We start from the raw sequence: 26,909 nt of genomic DNA, 5'->3' as shown, positions 1-26,909 counted from the left end.
ACTATAAAGTAGACTTGATATTAATTACTACTTCCTCCTTAAGAAATAAGAAAAATTGCCGAAGCCGGTTTGGCTCAGTGGTAGAGCGTCGGTCTGCGGACTGAAAGGTCCCAGGTTCGATTCCGGTCAAGGGCATGTACATTGGTTGCGGGCACATCCCCGGTAGGGGGTGTGCAAGAGGCAGCTGGCCGATGTTTCTCTCTCATCGATGTTTCTAGCTCTCTATCTCTCTCCCTTCCTCTCTGTTAAAAATAAATAAAATATAATAAAATAAAATAAAAGAAATAAGAAAAATTTAGTAAACCTATGACACATGGCTGAATAAGAGTCTCTTGGATTTGGAGCAAGATATTCTTTCTCATTTACCACCTGGTTTTCATTGTCCACTATTTTGTTCAATTATGGTCCAGCCAGTCGACACTGGACTAGTCATTTACCTATAGCAAGATAAGAGTGATAATTCAGGATTCTTTCTCTCTCCCCACACTTTTTCTGCCTCTTTCTTATTCACCTGAGATTTTCTCTCCTAACTACATAGGCAAACATAATATGCCTGTTATTGTAAATATTTCTACTCTTAACTTCCTTGTATGTAAATTCACAAAATACAAGAAGTTAATAAAATATTGATCCTCTTTCATTCTGCCTTTGAAGTCCACTGCAAAATTGTTCTTTCAAACTCCTCAAATTCTGTCAGAAGGTGAGATAAGTTAATCTTTATGTAAACTTGCTCAAAGACAGGAAAAGAATAATAATACAGGCTGAATGTTACTAAGAAACTCTGTTCCCTTATTCCAAAGCAATTTCTTTATGATTGTTTTCTTTATAAAAAAATATTTTTTTCATTTTTTAAATATATTTTTACTGATTTCAGAGAGGAATGGAAAGGGAGAGAGAGATAGAAATATTAATGATGAGACATTAATGATAGATTGGCTGCCTCCTGCACACCCCCTACTGGGGATCAAGTCCAAAACCTGCACATGTGGCCTGACCAGGAACTGAACTGTGACCTCCTGGTTCATAGATGGGTGCTCTACCATTGAACCACACCATCCGGGTATCATTTTAATTTTTTAAATACAATTGACATATTGGTTTCAGGTGTACAACCAAATGATTAGACATGTAATTTATTAAGTGTTATTCAATTAATCTTGTACCCATCTGCCACAATAATTAGTTATGAGAATATTGTTGATTATATCCCCTATGCTGTACTTTATTCCCATGATTATTCTGTTAACTACCAATTTGTACTTCTTAATCACTTCACCTTTTCCACCCAAGTCCTCATCCTCCCCTCCCATCTGGTATCCATTAAAATTTTCTCTGTATCTATGAGTGTGTTTCTGTTCTGCTTGTTCATTTATTTATTTATTTTTATTAAAATTATTGATAGGTATGTATCTATTGCCATTTTATTATTCATATTATTTATCTTTTCTTCTTCTTCTTCTTCTTCTTCTTCTTCTTCTTCTTCTTCTTCTTCTTAAAAAAGGCGATTTAAATTTTATGTAATATCGGTTTAGTGGTGAACTTCTTTAGATTTTTGCTATCTGGGAAGCCCTTTATCTATCTAATTCTAAATGATAGCTTTTCTGGGTAGAACAATCTTGATGTTAGGTCCTTGATTTTCATCACTTTGAATGTTTCTTGCCATCCCTTCTGGCCTGAAATGTATCTGTTGAGAAATCAGCTGACAGGTCATCTACTCTTCCCCTAAATTTATTAAGCATCATTATAACCAGTGTTTTGAACTCTGCTCACTTGTAGGTAACTAACTGCTTTTTTCTTGCTGCTTTTAAGATTATCTCTTGCCAAAACGGGTTTGGCTCAGTGGATAGAGCATCAGCCTGCAGACTGAAAGGTCCCAGGTTCAGTTCCAGTCAGGGCATGTACCTTGGTTGTGGGCACATACCCAGCGAGAGGTGTGCAAGAGTTAACTGATCAATGATTCTCTCTCATTGATATTTCTAACTCTCTGTCGCTCTCTTCCTCTCTGTAAAAAATCAATAAAATATATATTTTTTAAAAATAAGTTAAAAAAAGATTCTCTCTTTGTCTTTAGTCTTTTAGATTTTAATTATGATGTGTTTTGGTGTGTGCCTCTTTGGATTCATCTTGTTTAGAACTTTATACTTCATGGATTTCATGTTTATTTCCTTCCCCAAGTTAGGGAAGTTTTCCATCATTATTTTTTCTTTCTGGAGTTTTGATGTGTGGGGCTGATACCCCTTTCTCATCAGGGGAACTCCACAACTGAGATATCCCTCCTGATTTTTATGTACCACATATGAGTTTTTGGACCATCTGGGCTGTGTCTCCACCTATCCTACCAGTCTCAATGGGCTTCTTCCTTAGTTGTAGGATTTTTTGTTGTTGTTCAGCTAGATATCAGGTAGTTCTGAATGATGGTTCTGTAGTTTAGTGGAATGTGATTTAATTGTGGGAAGATGCAAGTACCACATTTACCTAGGCTGCCATCTTGACCAGAAGCTGTTTTCTGTTTCCCACTTAAAAATGACACTCTTACTGCAATAAATAAAGCTAAAAGTTATCTACTAAGAGATATAAGCTGCCCTCCATAAGAGCACAGAATTATGTGGATGCTATGGTCTTTATGCATTGTTTGTGTGAATTGCAAGAGTTTTGAAAAGAGTAATGCATGAGAAAATTACTTGTAGAGATAGAGAAAACAGTATGATAAGCCAACGTGGGTCACCTTACCCCAACCTACATGGAGTCCACCTGGATTTTAGAAGAAGCTTTCTCCAATGGTAGACAGCTTTAAGCAAAAATGTCAACATAAGCCCTAGCTGGTTTGGCTCAGTGCATAGAGTGTTGACCTGTGGACTGAAGGGGTGTGTACCTCAGTTACAGGCTCAATCCCCAGCCCTGGTCAAAGCTTATTATTTTGGATTTTTATGTCACAATCATATAATTCATGAACATTTATAGTTTGATTTCTTCTCTTCCAATATTTATACCATTGATTAACTTGTCTTGCCTTACTGTGTTTGCAAAGTTCTCCAAGAAGAATGTTGAACACGTGCGATAATAGTGGCATTGCTGTTCTGTTCCTTATCTCAAAGGGAAAGCCTTAAAAAATTCACATCAAGTGCATTATATGCTACTAGAGGCCTATGCTACTATGGTGGGGTCTGGCTGGCCTACCCCAATTGGGGCCATTAGGTCAGGCTGGTGGGGAAGAGGGGCCATGAGTGGTTGGCCAGCCCCTGATTGGGGTGTTGGGGGCTGATCAGGGGCTGGGCCAGCTGGGAGAAAGGGTCTGATCAGGGCTGAATCAGGCTAGTTGGCTGCCAGAGTGCATATCATAGCCATTAGCCATTCTGGTTATTCCGTCATTTCAGTTGCTGGAGATATATATATATATATGGTTTTATAAATATTGTTAATTAAATAAAGTAAATTACCTCCTATTTTTAATTTGCATGGTTATTTTAAAGTAAGGGTCTGATGGTTTCCTCTCTGGAGTCCTTGTCATAAACAAAGTTAAAGACAAGTGACAAAGTGGGGGAAAATATTTGTGAGTTACAGAATGGAGGACCAACCTCCCTAAGGAATTCTGGTGACATTGCCAGGTCCGATTTTCTCGCACAGTTCCAAACACTGTATTCTAGGTCATAGGCTGTCAAGAAGAAAAATTTCACCAGCCCATGAACATAAATAAGTGAATTTTTCATAGAGATAACTGTATTCTTTCAAAGGATTGTGTTTTCTTCTGTGGATATGCTCTCTCTAATTTTTAAAAAGTAAAGACTCTTTTTTTTCTAATGAAGCATTATTATAATACATGGCAATTTAAAATTTATAATGTTCTTATTTGATAGTCTAAAATATTAGTGACTTTTTGCAGGTCCCTCTAAATTATTTACTTGATTTGATTGATCTAAGAAACTTCTGACCTAGTGTATATGGATTACATTCAGGGTAATGACAGAGAAAAATAAACCAGTGCACTAAAGAGTTAAGCAGAAGAGGGACCTTTAGAAAATATGGAGAAAGAGGAAGTAAACCAGAGCAGTGAGATTTCACAAAACCAAGGAACAAATTGGTTTCAACCTAGCGACTGGTTAATTCAAATGCTGCAAAGAATTAAGTAAAACAGAGACTTTAAAATGCCTATGCATCTAGTAACAAAGAGAATATTAGTGACTCTAGTTAAAGAATTTTAGTGGCGCAGCAAGGCCAAGGATGAATGTTGTGAATTTAAAAAAAGAAAGGGTGATGAGGAACTGAGACATTTAATTGTATGATTTTTTTTTCTGATAAATTTAATTTTGAAGGGAAGTATGTTTTAGCTTTTGTGTGGATACAGGATTTAGATTGATTGGTTGCTTGTTTGTTTGTTTGTTTTGAAGATGGAAGCTGATTGAATAAGATTACTGTTAATAAAAAAAAATCAGTGGAGGGACAAGGATTTTGAAGCTATAGGAGATAAAGGAAATGATTAATAGAGAGAGATTCTGGGAAGATGAGATTAAATGGAATTCTATAGAATACAAATCGAAGGCTTCTCTGCAAGCAGGAAAGGTGACCTTCATCCTTTATGCATCACGAAAGAAGGGTGCAGGGCCTCAGCCTGGAACTGTGTGGCTCCTACACAGCTCTTCACCAGTAGTCTCAATGAGTGGTGCCTACACTTGTACATCCCTCCCAGTTCACATGCAGGCAGGTTAATTAGGAAGTCAATGGGACTAGAATTTGCAAGAACTACAATCAAGAAGAATAGCCAGGGAAAGTCTCTTGAGACAGATCAGTTAATGAAGCAGAGAGGAATTAGGAGAGAGAGGGAAACAAAGGGAAAAAAGTACCACCTTCTCTCCTCTCTACATTTTCTGTGCCAGAGTTCCATTAGGCTTCACCCTTTCTAAGTTATCCTTCCTTCATCCTCCAGAGCATTCATTCTCTGAGCTCACTGTGCCCAGCAAGATTTTAGGAAGAAGACAGTTTCTCAAACTCATGCAGAACAAGAGAGGTATTTAAAAAGATTTTAATCTAAAAGAACACATCTCTAAAGATGAAGTTAATCAGTTTACTTATCATACAAGAAATCTTTTTGGAAGAGAAGACTTTATTGTGCCTTTATATATACTTTAGAACCCATCAAAAGAACCATGGCATTTAGTTTGTAACCTAGGTAACAACACCCAATCAAGGGGAACATGGAGCTGAAATCCATCCCTTGTGAGGGTGATATTGACAATTTGAAATTCGATTTCCTTCCTAATTTAAATCAACATATATTAGGTCTATACTCTGTACCACAAAATTAGACATCATTTCCCCAAATCTTACTGTTCAAACATCAGGCAGCCATCTGAGGAGGGAGATGGGGTGATCCTTTCTGCAGTAAATCCTGGAGTAAGATCCTGGGGTGGTCACTTTGTTTCAGAAGAACATGACAGAAAGAGGGGCTTAGAGAAATTCAGTCAAGGCAGGAGTCTTTGAAATGAGGAGGAGGAGGAGGAAATATGGGTTTGTAATTGAATCTGAATCCTACACATTTGGGTTGATAACACCACACAACCTGTCAGGGCAGGGAGGACCAAACAAAAGCAGAAAAGCATAAGATTTCTAAGTTTAAAAACGACTGATGGGACAATTTCTCTCCCCTCACCTTAACATAAAAGCTTCTTTTTTTGTTGTTTTTTTTTCCTATAACTATACTTAATTTTATTTCTCAGACAAGAGATCATTTGTTTTTGGATTGATTTAGGAATCAGTCCCAGGCACTCCCATCTCACCCACAGTGTGAGTCTCTTCAGTCTCCTCAGGTCTTCGGTTCTAGCAGGTCCAGGATGGGGAAGGCTGTATCTATCTCCCTGGCCTTCAGTGCAGTTCTTCCCCTGAGCTCTGGCAGTGGATACGAGCAGTTGGGCTAGGGCAGAGGTGGCAGCACAGTAGCAGTGGTGGTGAGTAAGTGTACAGCAGGGGTGATAGCCCTGCCATGTCAGTGGCAATCTTGAAGAGGTCCCACCAGTGTCTACTTAGGCGCATAGTCCTGGTTTGTGTCCTTGGCAGGTGCTTGGCCCGGGGCAGGGTGCACGTGGGTTTGGGCCCAGGCTGCAGTGAGTATGGGTTGTGGTAACTCTGGGTGTCTAGGTGATGTTTCTCCCTGCAGCTTCCTCCAAAAGAGGACCTTATAAACTCTTCAAGATGGCAGTCTTCAAGCCAGAGCCATGCCCGGGGAGAGGCTGTGGAGGTAGCAGCCTCTCCTTGTTCAGGAGAGCACACATTATCAGACAGTCCCTAACACACACACACACACACACACACACACACACACACACACGCACACGCATGTCCACACACTCTCCCTCTCACTCCAGTCCTGCCGGCCCGTGTTGGAATCAACATAAAAGCTTCTAAGGAACACTTTACTAGTTTCTTTCAAATAAACATTAAATCATCTACCTGCAAAGGTCAGCTTTTAGTGACACTAATAACCTTCCCCAAAGTAAGAATGCTTCTGGCAGGTGGACTCAGCAAATGAGCTGGATTCACCTTGGTGTCATGTCAGAGCTATTCTGAGTGGTGCTGCTGCTCCTCTCAGAGATCCTAGACCCTGAGCTCCAACTTTGGGACATTTACATCTTAAAAGGAGCTTTCTTCAATTTCTTGTTTATTCCCAACCAACCCATTCATTTATTCATTCACTTATTCATTAAAATCATTACTGAGCATAGAGTAAGTACCAGGCACTAAATAGAGCAAGAGGGATTTAGGATACAAAGAGCAGTGAGTAGGAAATAGATTGGATTTCTTTATTTTCCTAGCACATAAAATTCATACCTTGAGATGCTTTCAGGAAGACATTTTCAGATGAAAGAAGGGGAATTAAGAGAAATACAATCAACCATTTCTGTTTGCATATAGTCAGCCCTTCCCCTCCTCTTCCCTCACCCATACTAGCTACATGAGACCCAATATTTTCTAGGGAGAAGAAAATAATCTCTATTCCTCCTGTCTGTGACAGCCAATTGCTTGTCTCCCTTTAAGGGAGTCTGCATCTGTGAAGTAGATATTTAGTTGGGTCCAGCCTTCAAAGGACTCCAGGTTATTTCCATGGTAACCCTATAAGAAAGCACATATAAACCCTTCAAAATATCTTACCTAACCTCAGCTTTCTACTTCAAAATTGTCTTTAATAAAATATTTAATCATTCAGGTCATTCATAAAATATTAGTATTTTATAGGTTATGGAGACATTTTTTTTTTTGCTTATTTATCAAATACAACTCCCCCATTAGCTTTCAAAAGAAATTTGAGGCTGCCTAAGATACAAACTGCATATGTCATGTTTTTTAAAAATATAATAGTGTAAAGAAGTTAAAGAAGTTTTATGATAGTCCCTATTTTTTCTTTCATAGAAGTCACGTAAAAAATCATGCAATGTGCTGTAACTGGTTTGGCTCAGTGGTAGAGCGTCGGTCTGCAGACTGAAAGGTCCCGGGTCCGATTCCGGTCAAGGGCATGTACGTTGGTTGTGGGCACTTCCTCGGTGGGGGGTGTGCAAGAGGCAGCCGGTCGATGTTTCTCTCTCATTGACATTTCTAGCTCTCTATCTCTCTTCCTTCCTCTCTGTAAAAAATCAATAAAATATATTTTTTTAAAAAAAGTCATGCAATGCTAAGATACAGCAAATTTACACTTCATACTAGAGTTTCCTTATTAAAGCCCTGATTTCTTACCTTGTGTTGAACTTGCCTGTATGCCAACATTAACTGAGGGATCCCCATGGGCCAGGCACTATTCAGTACTTTACAAGTATTAACTTGTCTCACTCTAAAACACACCCATTTGGGGAGGTATCATCAACTTTATTTTAAATTAAAAAAAAACCCTCAAGATTAAAGAGCTTAAGTAGCTTGCTCAAATTTACACAGCTAGTAAGTGGCTGAGAGAAGGCTCATTCAGACCATTCCGTTGCAATCAATATTTTTATTTATTTTAATTTTATTAAATTTATTGGGATGAAATTCGTTAATACGAATATATGTTTCAAGTGTACAATTCTATAATACATCATCTGTATATTGCATGATGTGTTCAGTTCCCAAAGTCTACTCTCCTTTCTCACCATATATTTGAACTGTTTATCCTCTTCCATCTTCTCCCTATGCCCTTCTGATAACCACCATATTTTTGTCTGTTTCCATGCATTTGTTTTGTTTATTCTGTTTTATACCTCACATATGAGTGAAATCATAAATATTGGGTAACATCCTATTAGTGGATGTGGATGGATCATAAGATCCATTTAGAAGTTTGCAATTCCTTTTTAAGGGAATAAGATAGAGTACATCCCACAAAGTACATCCCACAAAGTAAAAACAATTAATATTTCAAGAAATTTTATTTACAGTCCATGTGTAAATTTGTATGTGATACAAAATTTATTTCTAACTATGAATTAGTATCTTAAAAAATGTCAAAGCTGCTACACTAAAATATATTGACCCTCATTCACACACATTCCAAACATAGGAGGACTACTAGTTTTCATAAATCTGCTTTCTACAGAAATCTTTATAAGAAAGAAGTTAAGAAATTAAAAAATCCATGATTCAGTATACATGTCCCCGTGGGAAGCAACTTCCAAGCCAACCCCGACGCAGAACAAGTTTTCCTAAAATAGTCAGATTTGACTGGTCGTAGGCCTATTTGCTGATAGTAAATCATTCATCCACCACTGTAGCAATAGTGGAGAAAATAGATTTTTCTTTTGTAAGAACAAAAGTCCAGAGCCTTCAGGAAAGCATTTGAGAACCATACTCTCCACTCGGGGAAGACCCATAGCTTCTGGGGAGAGTGTGCACTGTTACATCTGGCCACTCCCAAAAGAGGGCCAGATTCTCCTCTTCTATGCCTTTGATGCCTAGAGGACTAAAATTCAAGTAATCCAATAGTCCACTCATTATCTAACGAAATCACTAAAAGGTTAACATTAACTTGTAACTCACACATAGTTTTATTACTGAAAATCAAATTCCTGCCCTAAAACAAAGGCATTATTTCTTAAACAATAAGGTCCAGTAGGCTTCACATACTTTAGGAAAACTTGTGATCATTCTGCTGGGACAGTGGTCAGCAAACTCATTAGTCAACAGATCCAAATATCAGCAGCACAACGATTGAAATTTTTTTGAGAGCCAAATTTTTTAAACTTAAACTTCTTCTAACTTCACTTCTTCAAAATAGACTCGCCCAGGTCATGGTATTTTGTGGAAGAGCCACACTCAAGGGGCCAAAGAGCCACATGTGGCTCATGAGCCTCAGTTTGCCAACAACGGTGGTGGGAGAACACCTTGCTACAAGCAGCATGTCTTAGGGCCCAGTTCTCACAAGAGCATTTTCCTAAGAGTCGACGTGTTTTCATGTTTTCAGTCTCCATTTCTTCATCCTTACATAAAGATATTAACACCAATCACACAGAGTTGTTATTAAGTGAAATAATTAGGAAACACCCAGCACAAAGATGATGCTCCACAAAGGTTTGTTCTCTGTCCTTCTATCATATTAAAAACATTGTCACACCAATCCAAGGAAATTCCTGGCCACAATGCCAACCTTCAGTGTTGTGGCTAGGGACACTTTGCCAACACCCCTCTCTCCTTCCCATTAGTCATACTGAACTGCAGCCATGCCTGAGTCTACACTCATCTAAATCAATTTCTGTGAAGTTTCATGCTGCACTCCTTTTTAAAAATACATGACTTCCAACATTCTACTAGAATATCTACAAAGAATACATCTCTTTACTTCCTGGAAAAGTACTCTTTCAAAATTACAAGAATGTCTCTTACATCTAAGTTTCTGGAATTTCTTGGTCATCATATGGCCAGAAATAGTAACTCTGTAAATGCTGTGTTTCCTTTTCTGGGATCCTTCATTTAATGTAGCAGTTGCTCAACGTTCATTCGTCTTCTCTTATGTTCCCTGTCCAAAAGATAATTTTCAGTTCATCCTCTTTGGGTACTTATGCTTCTTGAAATGTAGGTTCCTTGTTCAATTGATATTCTCATAGCACAGTGATTAAGATGGGCCTGTGGAGACAGGGGGATGACTCAAATCTGTCCTTTGTGACTTCCCAGATGAATGACAGTATTTACCCCTCAAACATACATATATTTATCTCAAGAATAACTTAGATAAACCACTGTGCCAACCACCTAGCAAATAGTGAACTCAAAGAGATATTGTTATTTCCCATTATCTCTTTATTCAAATGTGTTTCTATATTTCTAATTTATTCTTACACCGTCCTTTGAATATGTATTTTTTATTACAAGTCACTTCAAATCCATCTTATAAAAGATTAATGAGTAAATAAATCCAGCAATTTGATCCTGTGAGCTCACAGTCTAGCCTTTTTGTTTCTAGGAATGAACAAGCCTTTGATTTTCTACAAAAGTAGGACAATTGCTTCGGTATTGCTTATTTAGACTTCCCAAAGTAACTTAAGAAAAAACCTTGATTTCATTCTTGGTGTAGCTGATGTTAGGTCTGATTGCAATTATTCATAGAAATTGTGTATTATGAATAGCATCAGACAAACTCAACTCATAGGGTTTTGTGAAAATTAAATGGGACAACATGAAAAGAGTTAGGGCATATTAATGTTTTCTTGCTATTACATAAGATTTGTGTCTTCTCTTTCACACAGATTTTGCACTGACTGAAGATAGTGTAATCACTCCTTTGTGCCAAAAAGGATATTTTCCCTGTGGGAATTTGACCAAGTGCTTGCCACGTGCTTTTCATTGTGATGGTGTGAACGATTGTGGGAATGGTGCTGATGAGGAAAACTGTGGTGAGGACTCCCACTCAGCTCCATATGTGTACCCCATTTTGTGAACCTCCAAACTGTGGGTGAATCAGATAATAATTATAATGAAGTAGAAAATATGGTTTGTTATTCTATAGGGAAGCCCTTTGTAACACAAATAATTCTCCCCAATTTATTTATGACTAGAAGCCCGGTGCACAAATCCATGCATGTGTGGGGTCCCTCTAGGTGTCCTCCAGGGACCAGGCCAAAACCCACAGTCCAACGCCACCTGCAGCTCCTCTCTGCTGCTCCTGCTCATCCAGCCCAACTGTGCCTGCTGCAGGCTCGTGCCCAATCAGTCCCGATTGGGAGAGATTTATGCAGCCACAGCAGCACTTACCAGCCATGAGCCCTGCATCTGGCATCCTTCCAAGGGGAGTGGACTGCAGGGTCAGGCTAAAACCAGCTCTCCAACATCCCCTGAGAAGTCCCAGATTGCAAGAGGATCCAGGCCAGGCAGACGAGCCCCACCAGTGCAAGATCAGGTCAGGGAGGGACTACAGGAGGTTGGTCAGACAGGGAGGAACCATGGGAGGGCTCCAGGACATATTTGGCCTATCTCACTCAGTCCCAATCAGCCGGAGCTCAGCAGCAAGCTAACCTACTGGTCAGAGCATCTGACCCTTGGTGGTCAGTGCATGTCATAGTGAGTGGTTGAGCCTAAGCATATCATTAGCATATTATACTTTGATTGGTTTTTTGGTTGTTCTGCCGTTTTTGCATATTACCCTTTTATTATATAGGACTAGAGGCCCAGTGCATGAATTTGTGCATGGGTGGAGTCTGGCTGACCAGGCTCCAATTGGGCTTGTTGGGAGGAGGAGATGGCAGGAGGTTGGCTGGCTCGGGGGAGGGGCCATGGGCAATTGGCCAGTGGGACCCACCCTCAATTGGGGTAAGGGGTTCTATTAGGGGCAGGGATGGCCATGGGGAGGAGCTGTGGGCAGTGGGTCAGCCAGCACCACCCCGAATGGGGTGGGGAGGCCGATCATGGGTGAGGCTGGCTGGGGGGAGGGGCTTCAGGAGGTTGGTCATCCCCAACTGCTCCACCAGGGGCCTGGTCTATAGGGAAATTGGGAGCAGGGCTGGCCCGGGGGGGGGGGGGGGGGGCGGGGGGGCGGGGAAGGGCCAAGGAATGTTGGCCAGCCGGCCCCACACCCTAATCAGGCTGGTTTGCTGGCCGCAGTGGGCATCATAGTGACCAGGTGTTCTGGTAGTTATGGCATTCCAGTCTCTGTCTTTTTATATAATAGATAATTATATAAACTTTCATATACAGAGGTTGTTTAAAATAGAAATACAGTGTTATAAAGCATTATCCTAATATATAAAAAGCGAGGGGCCATCATGACCAAAAGAACTGAATAGACAACAGAACAGAGGCTGCATGGGGCGACAGAGATGGCAAGGGGGTTAGTGAGGGATGACCAAATAACTGAACGACAGGTTGTGTGGAGCAACCAGGCTGGCAGGGGGAGCAGTTGGGAATGACCAGGCAAGTGGGAGAGGAGGGCAGTTGGGAGTGATGAGGCCAACAGAGGGGGAAGTTGGGGGTGACCAGATCAGCATGGGGGAAGTAGGGAGTAACAAGGCTGGTGGCAGGAGAGTTGGGGGTGACCAGACCAGTACAGGGGCAGTTGGGGGCAATCAGGCCTGCAGGGGGGCAGTAAGGGAAACCAGGTCAGCAGGGGGAGGGGGTTATTGGGGGCAACCAGGCTGGTGGGGGTGCAGTTAGGGGTGAGCAGGCCTGCAGGCAGGTGAGCAGTTAGGAGCCAGTAGTCCTGGATTGTGAGGATTTGAGCCTAAACTGGCAGTCAGACATCCCCTGAAGGGTCCTGGATTGGAGAGGGTGCAAGCTGGGCTGAAGGGACCCATCCCTGTGATCAAATTTCATGCACTGGACCTCTAGTATTTGATAAAAATTAAAATTATATTTTAAATTCTACTTGGATACACATATTTTAATTTTAAATGACTTTCTATAACTACCTTGTTATGACTTGGTAATTGGTTCAATATGAATGGGCCTGCCTAGAGAATTTATTTAACAGGCCCATGTTGAGTGCCCACTATGTCTCAAGTGCTCTCAAAATCACTGGGACCCAACAGGTTTAAGGGAGACCTGATCTTGCTTTTGCAAAGTTCAAATGGACCATGTGAACAAGGAGAAGGATAAACTTATACATAAATAAATAATTTATGAGTGATAGTGCCAGGAAGTATATAAAACAGAATAATGGGATAGAAAGTGACTTGGAGGGAGGGCCACTTCAAAGACATACCAGAGAAAGCCTCTCTGAGATGATGACATTTGAGTTGAGAATGAATGAAGAGGGAAACCACGTCGTATTTTGGAGGAACAAAGTTCCAGGCAAAGGAATAAGCAAGTGCAAGGGTTCTGAAGTTGCATGAAATAAGACAATGTGTTTATGGTACAAAAAAGCTAGTATGGCTTGAACAGAGTGAACAAGAATATAGAGGGTAAAGAATTAAGCAGAGACCAGATCACAAAGGGTCTTTCAGGCCATTTTAAACCTGTATATTGAGACTGTACACAGTATATTGTCTAATGTAACCTGTGCATTTTCTTCTCAAAGAGACTGTTTCAAGAGAGGCTGACATGCCTGGTTAGTCACAGAGTATTATAAATCTGAAAGAATTCAATATGTTTTATACTACACAAAGCTGCCACTTGTTGGCACTGCCCAGCTAGCAATCAAAGGGATACAGCAAAGTCCAGGATGCTAAGCTGATAACTCAATTTTGAAAAAGAAATGTATTTTAATAAACACTGCTTTTATAATTATTCAAAGTGTGTATATTTGTAATTTCAAAAAAGAAAAACTCTAGATGTTATCATTCTATCCTTTAAACCAATTTTAACTGATTTCACTATCAAATGATTAGACTTTTGTTTTGCACTTTGACATTTGATTTACAGCATAACTGACACATATTCATCACCATTTTGCAGGGGATACTAGTGGATGGGCAACTATATTTGGCACAATCCATGGAAATGCTGATAAAGTGGCATTCGCCCAGGAGTGCTGTAAGTGGCATTGCTTCAATGACTCTGGATGTTTTGAGGTGTGTAGGTTTATGTGAGGAGGGTGATCAATTCCCTTTATATTTCCATTTCAGTGCAATGTGTTTCAGGATCACACTATATCTACTGTATGCCCAGGGACTTAAAAAAGTAGAGAAAAGTACAAAATACTCTATTCATACTCATTATTGTATTAGTGTCTGATTGCAAGAATGTACAGATGTGAACTAATTGTGATAAGTAATAAAGAACTTATTCCCTTCAATTACTTTCTTCACACCAACTACTTTCCCACCATCATGGTAGGAATTGGGGGTCCAATACTAAGACGTGGCCCTAGTTCACACACGTCTAATATTGTAACAGGAAAATAAGTCCCTATAGAAGCAGGAATGATGCAGTATTAGTGCAAAACTTGAGGAATGGTGTTTGCATAAGGGAACGTGGAAATCCCTTGGAAGAAATAATGGCTCTTCCATGGATGGGAAAAGACCCAGAGAGAAGGTGACATTGAGATTAACTAAGAAAGTCTTTGGATGGAGGGAAGGGTAAGAGGTAACAGAGTGAGCCGGAGAGAAAGACAAGCAAAATCCTGAGGTGAGATGGTACAGAGCATGCTTCTCAATGCCTTTCACAAGGTGCTGAATGTGTGATGGGGAAGAGCAGGAGCTGAACCTGGAACTGTAGGGCCTGCCCATAAAACATTTGGGCTGCATGTTTTGGAGTTTGGCTTCTATGTTATAGACAGAATTGTGTCTATGTATACACATGTATTACGTATATGTACAATAATCTACTATATGATGTTATATATAATGTACATGCTATAGGTACACACATAAACATAATTATGTAGGTGTATGAACAATAAAATATTACCCTAACAGCATTTATACACTTTATAATACCAGGTTATAACTACCTTTTATCATATACTTTATTATACACAAATATATTATATATAAAAGTTAGAAATTAAAAAGAGTAAATTAAAAGATTAGAAATGAATATAACTGAAAATTTTGATAGTTTCTCTCTGCACTACAATGGGTCATCTTGTAAGCACCCCTTTGTGGCGATCACTTCTGTACATGCAACCACCAAAGTTTTTAGCCTAATTTTCTTTCATGAAGAGGAAAAAGCTCACAATAAGAAGTGTATGTGATAATGATGCTCCCATCAGAATTGTAGAGCCTGGATTAGAATGGTGATTCTCAACCTGGGAAACTTCCCTTCCCCCATCCTTCCTCCCCACCCTCCCCAGAACATTTGACAATGCTTGAAGACATTTTGGGTTGTCACAGCTGGAGGGAGGTGGGTTACCACTGGCATCTAGTGGCAGAGGCCACAGATGCTGCTGAACATCCTAAAGTGCACAGAACTGTCCCCAACAACAGGCAGTCATCTGATCCAAATGTTAATCTTGCCTGAGGAGAAAGAATGTTGACAGAGGTACTGGTTATTACGTTTCTTGCAATGCTCCAGACTAATAGTAAGAATCTGAACCCAGAAAATACCATTGGGAAGAGTGAGGTAGAGAGATGCAAGAGGCATTTCAGAAGACGCCACATAGCTTGGGATGAGGTTGGCTTGCAGGTGAGGAAGTTCTGCTCACAGTCTGGTTTAGGCAACAGAACCAGTGTGGGCTATACGGAATTCTTTTATTGGTGAACAAGAGTGTCCAACCACAGGTTTTCAATTTAAATAACACTATTCTCGATATCAATAAACATTTAAGTAAACATTCTGAAGTAGTATTTAGGAAGTTGAGCTAATTAGCATAAACTTATAATTGATATAGAATGTTTTCCAAAACTTTATACATTAGAAGGCATCTTGTGAATTAAGCAGGTACTCAACACAAGTTTCTTAAATGGACAAAAAGTCAGTGAAATTTATTTTTAAATTTGAGTTTGGATACAAGTAGTCTAAAATAAGCCAAGCAATTACAAATAATTTATACTCAGATTTAAATAAATAATAATGAAGCTTAAATTTTGAAAATAACTTTCTTAGCTCCAACAAAACAAATATCTATGGGATTGGAAGCAAAATCAATTGATTCATAAATGGGTGTTCTACCTCAGACCACCCTCTCCCCACCACCACATACATGTGATTGTCCCATGGCCAGCTTGGTCTGGTTTCACCATATATTTCTCACTCCTTTATGTCATTGTCTTAATAATTATGAAGACTCCTTTAAGGCAAGTTCTGAAGCCTGTTTTTTCCTTCTAAATGCTTCCCAAAAATGGCCCTTCGGTTTTCTCAGCTTTGTAGTTGCTCTACACCCTTTACCTTCCACCTTAACTTCAAAGCAATAAACACAAAAAAATCTGATTGGTTGATTTTAATAAGCATGATGGTGGTTACTGTAGAACCTGCATCTAACTCTTCTCTAGGAGGAGTTTAAAAAGGGGAAAGGAATTTAATTTAATTTGAGCCAACAAGTGTTTATTGAGCAGCCTCTTTGTGCCATTTGATTAAATTGAATTGACTCAATTATACTCATCAAAGATTTACTCAAACATATTATGTTCATTGAGAAGAACATAATCTTGTTTCCTTATACATTTTTTGTTGTTGCTGTTGTTATTTGTTTGGGTTTTTGGTTTGTTTGCACTTTAAAATTTTCTATGGTTTCTTTCTAATCACTTGTTAAGTGACTATGAAAAGATCACTGGGAGCTTGAACTGAGATGAATGCCACATTAATCAGTATCTGACTACAAGAGAATTTTTATTTTATTTTATTATGGGACTGAATTATTTCATCATCAACATATAAATGTTATACATTCAAAGAAAAGAGAACAATGTTGAATATCAGAAATAAAATCATAATTAAAATATTTGCCTAATAAAATCTTGCTCTTTTGGGCCCTAGTTTTAACCCAGTATCCACCACACTGTGACTGCAAAGAAACAGAATTGGAGTGTGTGAATGCTGACTTAAAGTTGGTGCCATCTGTTTCCAGCAATGTAACGCTGCTGTGAGTAGAATTCACATCTTAATGATATTTGCTCCTAAAGTCACTGGAAAAGTGTGGAGCCTGATCTAATCTCTCTTCATTCTGTTTTATGTTACTATTACTTGTATATTAAAAAATAACAGAAGTACCCTTTAAAACCACCAGTCATCTGAGAATTCTGTGTGCTTCTTCTTTGGGGAAATGATGTCTTAAATATTGTATGTTAGATTACCCAGGTTATCCTTTAGCTGGCAAATGCCTGCCATCTGGAGATCTTATTTTCACTTACTTTATGATTTATGTATTGTTGTTAATATGCAATTACTATACAATTAAAAATCAAAATTAGCATCTAGGAGAGTTGGGTAATATGCATCACATTTTTAAATTAAACTGATTATTTTTTCAGACAAAAACAAAGAAAAAGAAAAGAAGAGGGAGTGCACTCACTTATTGTACCTCCTTTTAAAAAGTGGTAATTTGTTTGAAGTAGGAAGGTATAAGAGAGCTACACAGCTAATTGTGTCATAATCATGCATGTATTTGTGTATTTTGCATAATTTTTTGAGAGTCTCTGGAATTTACTATCATATCACAATTTGGACATTCATAAGCTGGTTGTTTTTTGGGTCATGTTTATTGTGTTTTATTAAAATATCCAGAGAACAAAAGACAAAATTAAATACCCATAGATGTCCCAGTCTATTATGCTAACTGGCTAATGTGGTCAAATGCTTGCAAGCTGCTTTAATTTTGCACTATGGACTTTTTGTTATCACATGAGAAAGTCTTCAGTTACAACAGTGCTTTTCAAATGTGTGAAGTGACGTGAAGGATTATCAGAAAGGCTCTTCTCAAGCACAGAGCTTCCAAGAAGTTTGCTTGGTCATAAAATCCTTACTGAAATCTCTTTTATATGTTATTTTAGGTCTCTTAAGAAAAACAAAATTCACAGTCTTCCAGATAAAGTTTTCATCAAATACACAGAACTTAAAAAGATGTAAGTAGCTGTTAAGGGTGTATTAATGGGAAAATTCATTTGGGGTTTTGCTTATGATGTTTTTTATCTAAAAGTAAAATGAAATATAAAGTTGATTATCTTTATATTAAATTTAGTTATATAAATGTAATTAATATTGGAGAATCAAGCATTGAAAAGTATATTATCCTTCAATTTAATAATTTAAAGTGAACTGGTTTTATTTAAACATTTTTGGAGTTAAATTGGAGTAAATGTGAAGTTCAGATGAAGCAGCTCAATCAAAAAATACATAATTCTGGGCTTTTACTCCAAGTCATTTGAAAAATGATATTGCAGATTCAGAGGCACTAACTGTACCTTTTACCTAAGAGAAGAGTGTTAGTGCAAAAAGACTGACCAAAACAAAACACACAACACAACACGGGACATCTGTAATACTTTCAACAATAAAGGCATATTAAACAAACAAACAGAAAAAACACTGACAAGAAAGATCAGATAATTTAACACACAGGATGCTGATATAATGCAAACTATCTTTTAGGATTACAGTATAAAATGTGATCTTAGTGAAAGCAGGGTTATTGTATCTGAAAAAATAAAATATGAATTAACGGCACAGTCAGCATTGAATAAATGCTAGTCAGTGAGAAGCTGAGTGCCAAGATGCTTCCAGTATTGTTCAAGAAAGAAATCTAGGGTCTGGGACATGTGATCCCTAAGATCATCTCTACTGGAGGACAGAGATGAGTTGTCCAACTCTACCTCAACTATCTTTTGATTGCATCCACATCCATATACAAATGGCTTTTACTTTGCTTCCCTGCTCACTAAGCAACCTTATGATAATTATATTAACTTCCCAAATTACTCATTCTAAAGTATTTTGGAATTTACCTTGAATAGACACCAAAAGCACTGCTATTAGTGAAATGAGGTACTATCCGTTTAAATAAAGACATTGAGAATATTCAGCATTTGAGAGTTTGGTAGCTATGTATCAGTCCCTCTGAGTCTGGTCACTCTGTGATAATGAAGAGATCAAATTCTACATTTGACAGGATGATCTTTAGACTAGATCTTAAAATTAGCAAGGTAATACTGTAGGGCCCCTCTGCTATGCCATCTTATTGTTTGGTTCTTAACATTAGATATGGAGAAGAACATTTCTAGAACTGTGAAATCTGTTAAAATCCAGGAATACAAACAATCTGATCCTTGCTGCTACTGGAAAGACACACTTGGTTTGAAATATCGTCAACAGTTCTTTTTTTTTAAAAATATATTTTATTGATTTTGTACAGAGAGGAAAGGAGAGATATAGAGAGTTAGAAACATTGATGAGAGAGAGTCATCGATCAGCTGCCTTTTGCACACCCCGTACTGGGGATATGCCCGCAACCAAGGTACATGCCCTTGACCGGAATCTAACCTGGGACCCTTCAGTCTCCAAGCCAACGCTCTAGCCATTAAGCCAAACTGGTCTTGGCAACAGTTCTATGTTGTTTGTGAATTGGGAACAGACTTCCTCATCCAAGAAAGGAAGTCACTGAGGGAAGACAGGACCTTGTGTGAGTGTAGGTAACCTTGCTGAGGTTTATTACAGCCTCTGTAATCCTATCTGCTGTAGGAACCTGCAGCCTCATCCTGGAGCATGCGGTCATATTGTCCTTGTCCCACAGGAATAACTATGCCTTAGCTCTGGGTTTCCAGACTCCTCTAGAGAAAGGTTTTAACTATACTACTTCTGGTCTTACTGGAAATTCATAGAATCACCACTTGTTCATTATAGGGATCAATATTGTCCCTGTGATGCCTGAATAATGCTCAAGGGAGGAAAAATAAAGTAGCACTGGCAATTTTAGAGTAGCTATTTTAATTTTGTTATCTAGAGTTAGAGAACGTTTTATGAATGTCTAATTAAATCTTATTAATCATAAGGTAACTTATGACAGTCTTCAATGGTTAAATAACTTACCTAGATCTAGAACTAGTTAGTGGAAAACCAGAATTAGAATCCATATCTTATGGGTCTTTTTTGTTTGTTTTTTAAAATATATTTTATTGATTTTTTACAGAGAGGAAGGGAGAGGAATAGAGAGCTAGAAACATCAGTTGGGGGAGAAATAGCGATCAGCTTCCTCCTACATACCCCCTACTGGGGATGTGCCTGCAACCAAGGCACATGCCCTTGACTAAATTGAATCTGGGACCTTTCAGTACACAGGCTGATGCTCTATCCACTGAGCCAAACCAGTTTCAGATAGAGTCCATATCTTCTGATGCTCATTGCTATGTTTATTTTATTTTAAAGTATATTTTTATTGATTTCAGAGAGGAAGAGAGAGGTGGAGATAAATAGAAATATCAGTGATGAGAGAGAATAATTGATCAGCTGCCCCTTGGCATGCCAAACACCGGGGATTGAGCTTGAAACTCAGGCATGTGCCCCTCCCAGGAATCCAACCATGACCTCCTAGTTCATAGGTTGATATTCAATGCTGAGCCATGTTAGTGAGGCCACTGTGTTTAATCCTATCTAGTAAAAGAGTAATATGCAAATTGACCATCACTCTAAGACACAAGATGGCCACCCCCATTTGGTCAAAGATATCTGCCCCCATGTGGACACAAGATGGCCACTACAAGATGGCTGGCATGGGAGAGAAGTTTTGGGCAGTTGGGGTGACCAGGCCAGCAGAGAAGTGCAAGTGAGGGAGACCAGGCCAGCAAGAGAGGGCAGTTGGGGGGAAATCCAGGCCTGCAGGGGAGAGCAGTTGGAGGGACCAGACCTGCAGAGGAGGGAAGCTGGGGGGTACCCAAGCCTGCAGGGGAGGGCAGTTGTGGGCAATCAGGCCAGCAGGGAGGGCAGTTAAGGGTGATTGGGTCAGCAGAGGATGGCAGTTGAGGGGAACAGGACTGCAGGGGAGGATAGTTGGGGGGGGGAAGGCCTGCAGGGGAGGGAAGTTGGGGGGAACCAGGCTCGAAGGGGAGGGCAGATGGGGGGGGGCAGAACAGGACTGCAGGGGAGGGCAGTTGTGTGCAATCAGGCCAGCAGGGAAGGCAGTTAAGGGTGACCAGGCTTGCAGAGGAGGGCAGTTGGGGGAGACCAGACCAGCAGGAGAGGGCAGTTGGAGGCAACCAGGCCTGAAGGGGAGGCAGTTTAGGGGGACTATGTGTGCAGGGGAGGACAGTTAGGGGGACCCCGGCCTGCGGGGAGGGCAGTTGCGGGGAGGGCAGTTGCGGGGAGACCAGGCCAGCAGGGGAGGGCAGTTCAGGGGGGATAAGACCTGCAGAGGAAGATAGTTAGGGCCAATTGGGTGGGCCAGGGAGCAGTTAGGCATCAATCAGGCTGTCAGTGGAGTGGTTAGGGGGTGATCAGGCTGGCAAGCAGAAGCGGTTAGGGGCAATCAGGCAGAGGCAGGCAAGCAGTTGGGATTCAGCAGTCCTGGATTGTGAGAGGGATGTCCCAGATTGGAGAGGTTGCAGGCTGGGCTGAGAGAACCTTCCCCCCTCCATACATAAATTTCATGCCCCAAGCCTCTAGTTTATAATAACCAGAAACTTCAAGATATAAAGAATTTGTTCTTAGCATCTAATTGAATCTTCTACCAACATATCCTGTCCTGCCCCATGTAGAACTCCCTTCTATACCTTTTGCCTCTTAATTTGAGGGAGGCTGACTTCTGGGGAAGCAGGGAGATCACTAAAGGATCAAGAAGAGAGAATTACAATTAGACTTCTTAGGCCAAGTTCTTTCCTGGACCACTGAGCCATAGCTTTGTTCTAGGTCAATACTCATCTCACATGTTATCTGCTAGCTCATTGAAAAGAAGAATATGGAAGAACTAGCTTAGATAACTCAGGCTCCATTTTTGTTTTTTGTTTATTTTTGGTGAAAAAAAAAGTAGGAATTAATGTTAATTGCTAGATCAGCTGGAAACTTTACCAAGTAAATGTTTAACTCTGCTTTGTCTGAGAAAAACAGGGGTTCTCTTGATGCAAGTTATTTGATGTTTTCTAAGCAATTGGATTTCCTCTCCCCCTCCTGAGACTCAGAGAAAATAAATTATAAAACTCCCATCAATAAACATTCACTAAGTGTCTATTATATGCAAGGGGATGAAATACAATTCCTTATGTTTATATATCTTTTTTTTAATTTAGAAAGAATTCCAATATTTGGGATTCTCATTTGGAATTTGGCCCTCAAAGTCTGTCATCTAGGGAAGATATCATTAAATTTATTTCAGAAATATGGAAATCCACCCTTGAAGAAGAGAGGCCATTTGTCCTAAGTCAACCAGTTGACAAATATTGAAGCTTGGCCTCGAAGCCAAACCTCTAACTATGGTCTTTTGGTCCAGTCTCAAAACATTGCTATTATCAATGAAAACATCCAGTTACCAAACTTTGATTTTAAAATAACTCAGATCTTTTACAAAAATTATTCAGATATCCTAGAGCACCTTATAAGCTCAGCAACCCTTCCTTAAAATCTCTCTTCCAACCCCCTTTCCTCATATCCCTCAGCTCCTCCTTCCACTTTATCCTAAACTGCCAGAAAACTATTGCCCCACATCAGGCAAGCCCTTGTCCCTCCTGTCCTTCTACTCTTTCATTTTTCTTCCTAATTCTGCATTATCGTAGCCCAAATTATCAAAGTACAAAATCCAAACCATCCCCAGGAAAAGAAGACAGCAGATGGGCAACCCAGAACTCTTGGATAACAGAGAGCAGGATTGTAAAAGATGCCCCAAACCCCATATTCATTCATTCTTTCAATAAATATTTATTCATACCAATGAAGTGCCAGACTCTAAATATACAGCAGAAAACACCTATGAAGAGCCCTCTTTGCACAGAACTTAACCTCTCATGGAGGAAGATAGATAATAAAATAGTGTGTTAGTGATTAGGGTGACGGAGAAAAATAAACCAGAAAGTTTATTTTAGGAATTAAAGGTTGCTGAGGGAAAGGGATTTTAAACAATATCAATATGCTACTAAACTGTGTCCTGTCACATAACTCTGCTACTTCCCCAAGTTTCTCTAAGGCTCCCCCCATTCACTTCGTGAGACTGATTGAAGCATACCCAATCAGTCTTCTATGTGACTCTTCAGCTATTTAACACTGATCATAACCTTGTAGCCCACCACAAATCCTTTCTCTACGCAGCCTCAGAATCTTCAATTATTCCCTAAGAGGCTGGTTTCAAATCTGTCATCATCTACTGACACTACTCTGCCCTATGTATCTAGACGCAGGGGTCCTCAAACTTTTTAAAGTGGGGGCCAGATCACGGTCTCTCAGAGAGCTGGAGGGCCGGACTATATGAACTACTAATTCCTACTGTAACACCTCGGCTGCGCTCACTGCCCAAAAAACCTGGCAGGCAGGATCAGACTCCTCTGCGGGCCGCATGTGGCCCGCGGGCCGTAGTTTGAAGACCCCTGACTAGAGTTATATGATCACTGTGATTCGGCCATAGAACTCCCTTTCTAAACCTCACAAGTGCTAAAGTTACATTTGCTCTTTTGATAGCTACTTCATACCCTTAACTCCCAGCCTTCTTGCCTCTAAAGTTCCCAATCCTGGGTAAAATGTATCACTGCTAAGTGATAGCTTCTTCATCTTGTAGTTGTCCCTTATCATTTGAGAGCTAGCTGTAGTTCCTTAAATGTACCCTTATCCAGTCTCATCCTGGTGGATTCAGCTTTTCTTACCAGAGTATAAATATCTTTTTGAATCATCCAACATAATTCACTCCCAGTATTCTGTCATCTGAAAATAAGATGATCCATTTTTACTCAAGTCATAGAGTGAAATATTGAAGAGGACAATCATCTTCCAAGACCCCTTCACCAATTGCCTTTAGAAAACGCATATCTTTATGTTTGTCCATAAAAAAATCATAAAACCAGTATGTTGATACCTGGTAAACACATAAGCAATGTTGGCTACACATTTTTGTCTGATTACTTTTTCAAAAACAATCAAGTTGATCTGCCTGTCCTATTTCTCATGTACTACCTTATCCCTTTTCCCTTTGAGGTGCTTACAAAGCAGCATTGCAATAGCTTTTTCTTCAATCTCTCCTAGAACCAATGAAACTTTAAAGTCCACTTTTTCCCTTTTTGAAAAATTAAAATTGCGTTTGCTATCTTTAATTTTACAACTGCTCTTCCTTTGTATGGATTCTTCAGTAATTGGTCATGACTTGGTGTTCTCATTTCTGTGTTTCTCAGTTTCTAGGAGACATCTTCCAAACCATAGGACTTTAACTCATTTTGATTAACATGCTCTACCATCTTGGGCTTTCACATCTCCTGTCCTATATCCTTTCTATTTTCTTCAGTCTGAGATCATCTTTAAAGGCTGAGAAGACAGGAACTATGTATGAGTTGAGAAATTATTTTGTATAATATTCCATAATATTACTAAAGGCCCAGTACATGAAATTCGTGCACGGGGTGTGTGTCCCTCAGCTCAGACTGCACCCTCTCCAATCTGGGACCCCTCAAGGGATGTCCAACTGCCTGTTTAGGCCCAATCCAGGTAGGATCAGACATCCCTCTCACAATCCAGTACTGCTGGACCCCAACTGCTTGCCTGCCTGCCTGCCTGATTACCCCTAACTGCATCTGTCTACCAGCCTGATCACTCCCTAAGCACTCCACTGCCAGCCTGATTGATGCCTAACTGCTCCCCTGCCACCCTGTTTGCCCCTAACTTCCCTCCCCTGCTGGCCTGGTCACCCCTAGCTTCCCTCCCCTGCAGGCTTGGTCCTCCCCAACTGCTCTCCCCTGCAAGCCTGGATCCCCCCCCCCCTCCCAAATGCCCTTCCCTGCAGGTCCAGTTGCCACCAACTTCCCTCCTCTGCCAGCCTGGTTACCCCTAATTGCCCTCCCTTGAAGGCTTGATCACCCCCAACTGACCTCCCCTGCTTGCCTGATCACTCACAACTGCCCTCCCTTGCAGATCTGGTCCCTCCCAACTGCCCTCCCCTGCTGGCCATCTTGTGGCAGCCATCTTGTGTCCACATGGGGACAGTCATCTTTGACCACATGGGGGCAGCCATTTTGTGTGTTGGATAGATAGAGGCCTGGTGCACAGGTAGGGGCCAGCTGGTTTGCCCTGAAGAGTGTCTCAGATCAGGGTGGGGGTTCCCTTGGGCCTGAGGCAGCCTGGGTGAGGGGTCTGTGGTAGTTTGATTCACAACTGATCTAAATCCTAGATCCCAGGACCCTGTGAACCAAGCAGAAGCCCTGGTATCTGGGATTTATTTATCTTATATAATTGAAACTTTGTAGCCTTAAGTGGAGGCCAAGGCAGGCCAGGGCTGTGGAAACTTGGCTTCCTCCATCACCGGGGGCAACTCAAGCCTCCTGCTCTCTCCAGCTCTGTGGCTGCCACCATTTTTGTTGGGATTTATTTATCTTCTATAATTGAAACTTTGTAGTCTTAAGCAGAGGCCAAGGCAGGCCAGGACAGATGGAAAGTTTGGCTTCATCCATTGCTGGAAAAACCCAAGCCTCCTGTACTCTCTGTGGCCACAGACATCTTGGTTGGGTTAATTTGCATATTCACTCCTAATTGGCTGGTGGGCATGTCTTATGGGTGTAGTGGGTCAATTTGCATATTACTCTTTTATTAAATAGGATAAAACAGAACCCATACAATAGGCTTAGACTTTTTATTAAATTGTCTCATTTCTAAAATATAATAGAAATACATTGATATTGCCCATACAATTATTCATGGTCTGAGTTTTGAACATGACAAACTATTTTTCAACTTTGATTCTATTTTTGTGAACCACTCACATTTGTCCTTGAATTTTTAAGAAACTACTTACTGAACATCATACCTTCCCTCTAAGTGGAATGATTCTTCTGGTTCTCTCATGTATCAGGTACCACTGTCACCATTACCCCTCATTGTTGCATATGTTGAAACATAGCTGAAGATCAATGAGTATTTGTTGAAGGAATGATATGCAAGACTAAAAAGATTATAGGGAATAAGCAGGGAGAAATAAACTAATAGAAGCAGAAACACTCAAAGCATTGCGGGAAGAGAGTGACCAGGGCAGGCTGTCTTAAAAAAATATGTCCACAGGAATGATGGTGCAAATGCTAAAGAATTCTGTCTAACCAAGGAAAAGACATGTATAAATTTGTGTTTTAGATGGTTTGGAGCTAATAATGTTAATATGCATTCTTAAGTTGTTTTGGAATATATCTTAAGAAATACCAAATTTAACATTAAGTGAGTCTCTCTGGTCTGAAATGCTGTAAATATTCGCAATGAAGTTGAGGTCAGTTAGGTGCCCAGAATAATAAATTACTAATTCAAAATGAAATTTTTATTGCCAGGTGAATAAATGTTGCTCAATTATCTGAAAGCTTTGTTATTGATTAGTTGATTGACTTTAATAATCTTTAAAAATATCAAGCCTTTCTCATTTGGGGGAGAAGCAGTTCAAGATAATCTTCCAGAGAAATAAAGTATAATTTATAGAACTGACTATAATCCTTTCTCACTGTTACCATGGAAACTACCAGCCATTCTCCTCCTCATTGTAACATAAACCTTATATAATTTAGAAATTCCATGTTAGACTCGTTCTTGTTCAAGGCAATCATTGGCAACAAAATGTAATTCAATGAGTCACCTGGCTCATGAATATACCATGTTGGGTTTAAAAATAGCCCTTAAACATGCATGTCATTAAAACATATATTTGCTTTAGTTTTAGATACATAAATTCTTGATGTTTCTGCTTGAAAATTCCTGATGCTGAAACAGCAGGAATTCATTAACCAGTAAGTTATTATTAGAGAAGCTATTCAATGTAAAGTATATTAAATGGACTCCTATCGCCACTCTGAATAAGAAGAGAACATCACTTGCCCAATTGTCAGTTTTCCAAATTTCCCTTTATATATTCACCAAACTAGTATTCTCCAAATAATAAAGGGGATACTAGAGACTAGAGTAAAAATTTGTCACCTGAGTCTGAGACAGGGCACTTAAGACTCCAG

At 39.8% G+C, this 26,909-nt stretch overlaps 1 protein-coding gene across 1 annotated transcript in view; it reads left to right on the top strand.

Annotated features, from left to right (window-relative positions):
- Positions 1-26,909, top strand: part of RXFP2 (relaxin family peptide receptor 2) — a gene marked incomplete at its 5' end in the record, with an annotated part of 63,683 nt that overhangs the window by 4,981 nt on the left and 31,793 nt on the right. The window contains 4 exons of the mRNA XM_084878575.1: positions 10,695-10,841; positions 13,834-13,911; positions 16,795-16,900; positions 17,808-17,879. Coding sequence (XP_084734701.1) covers positions 10,695-10,841; positions 13,834-13,911; positions 16,795-16,900; positions 17,808-17,879 — 403 coding nt within the window. The remainder of the gene's footprint in view (positions 1-10,694; positions 10,842-13,833; positions 13,912-16,794; positions 16,901-17,807; positions 17,880-26,909) is intronic.

This window comes from Pipistrellus hanaki, assembly GCF_964339955.1.
Source record: "Pipistrellus hanaki genome assembly, chromosome: 3".
NCBI lineage: Eukaryota > Metazoa > Chordata > Mammalia > Chiroptera > Vespertilionidae > Pipistrellus > Pipistrellus hanaki.
This window is presented reverse-complemented; position numbering and strand designations above follow the sequence as displayed.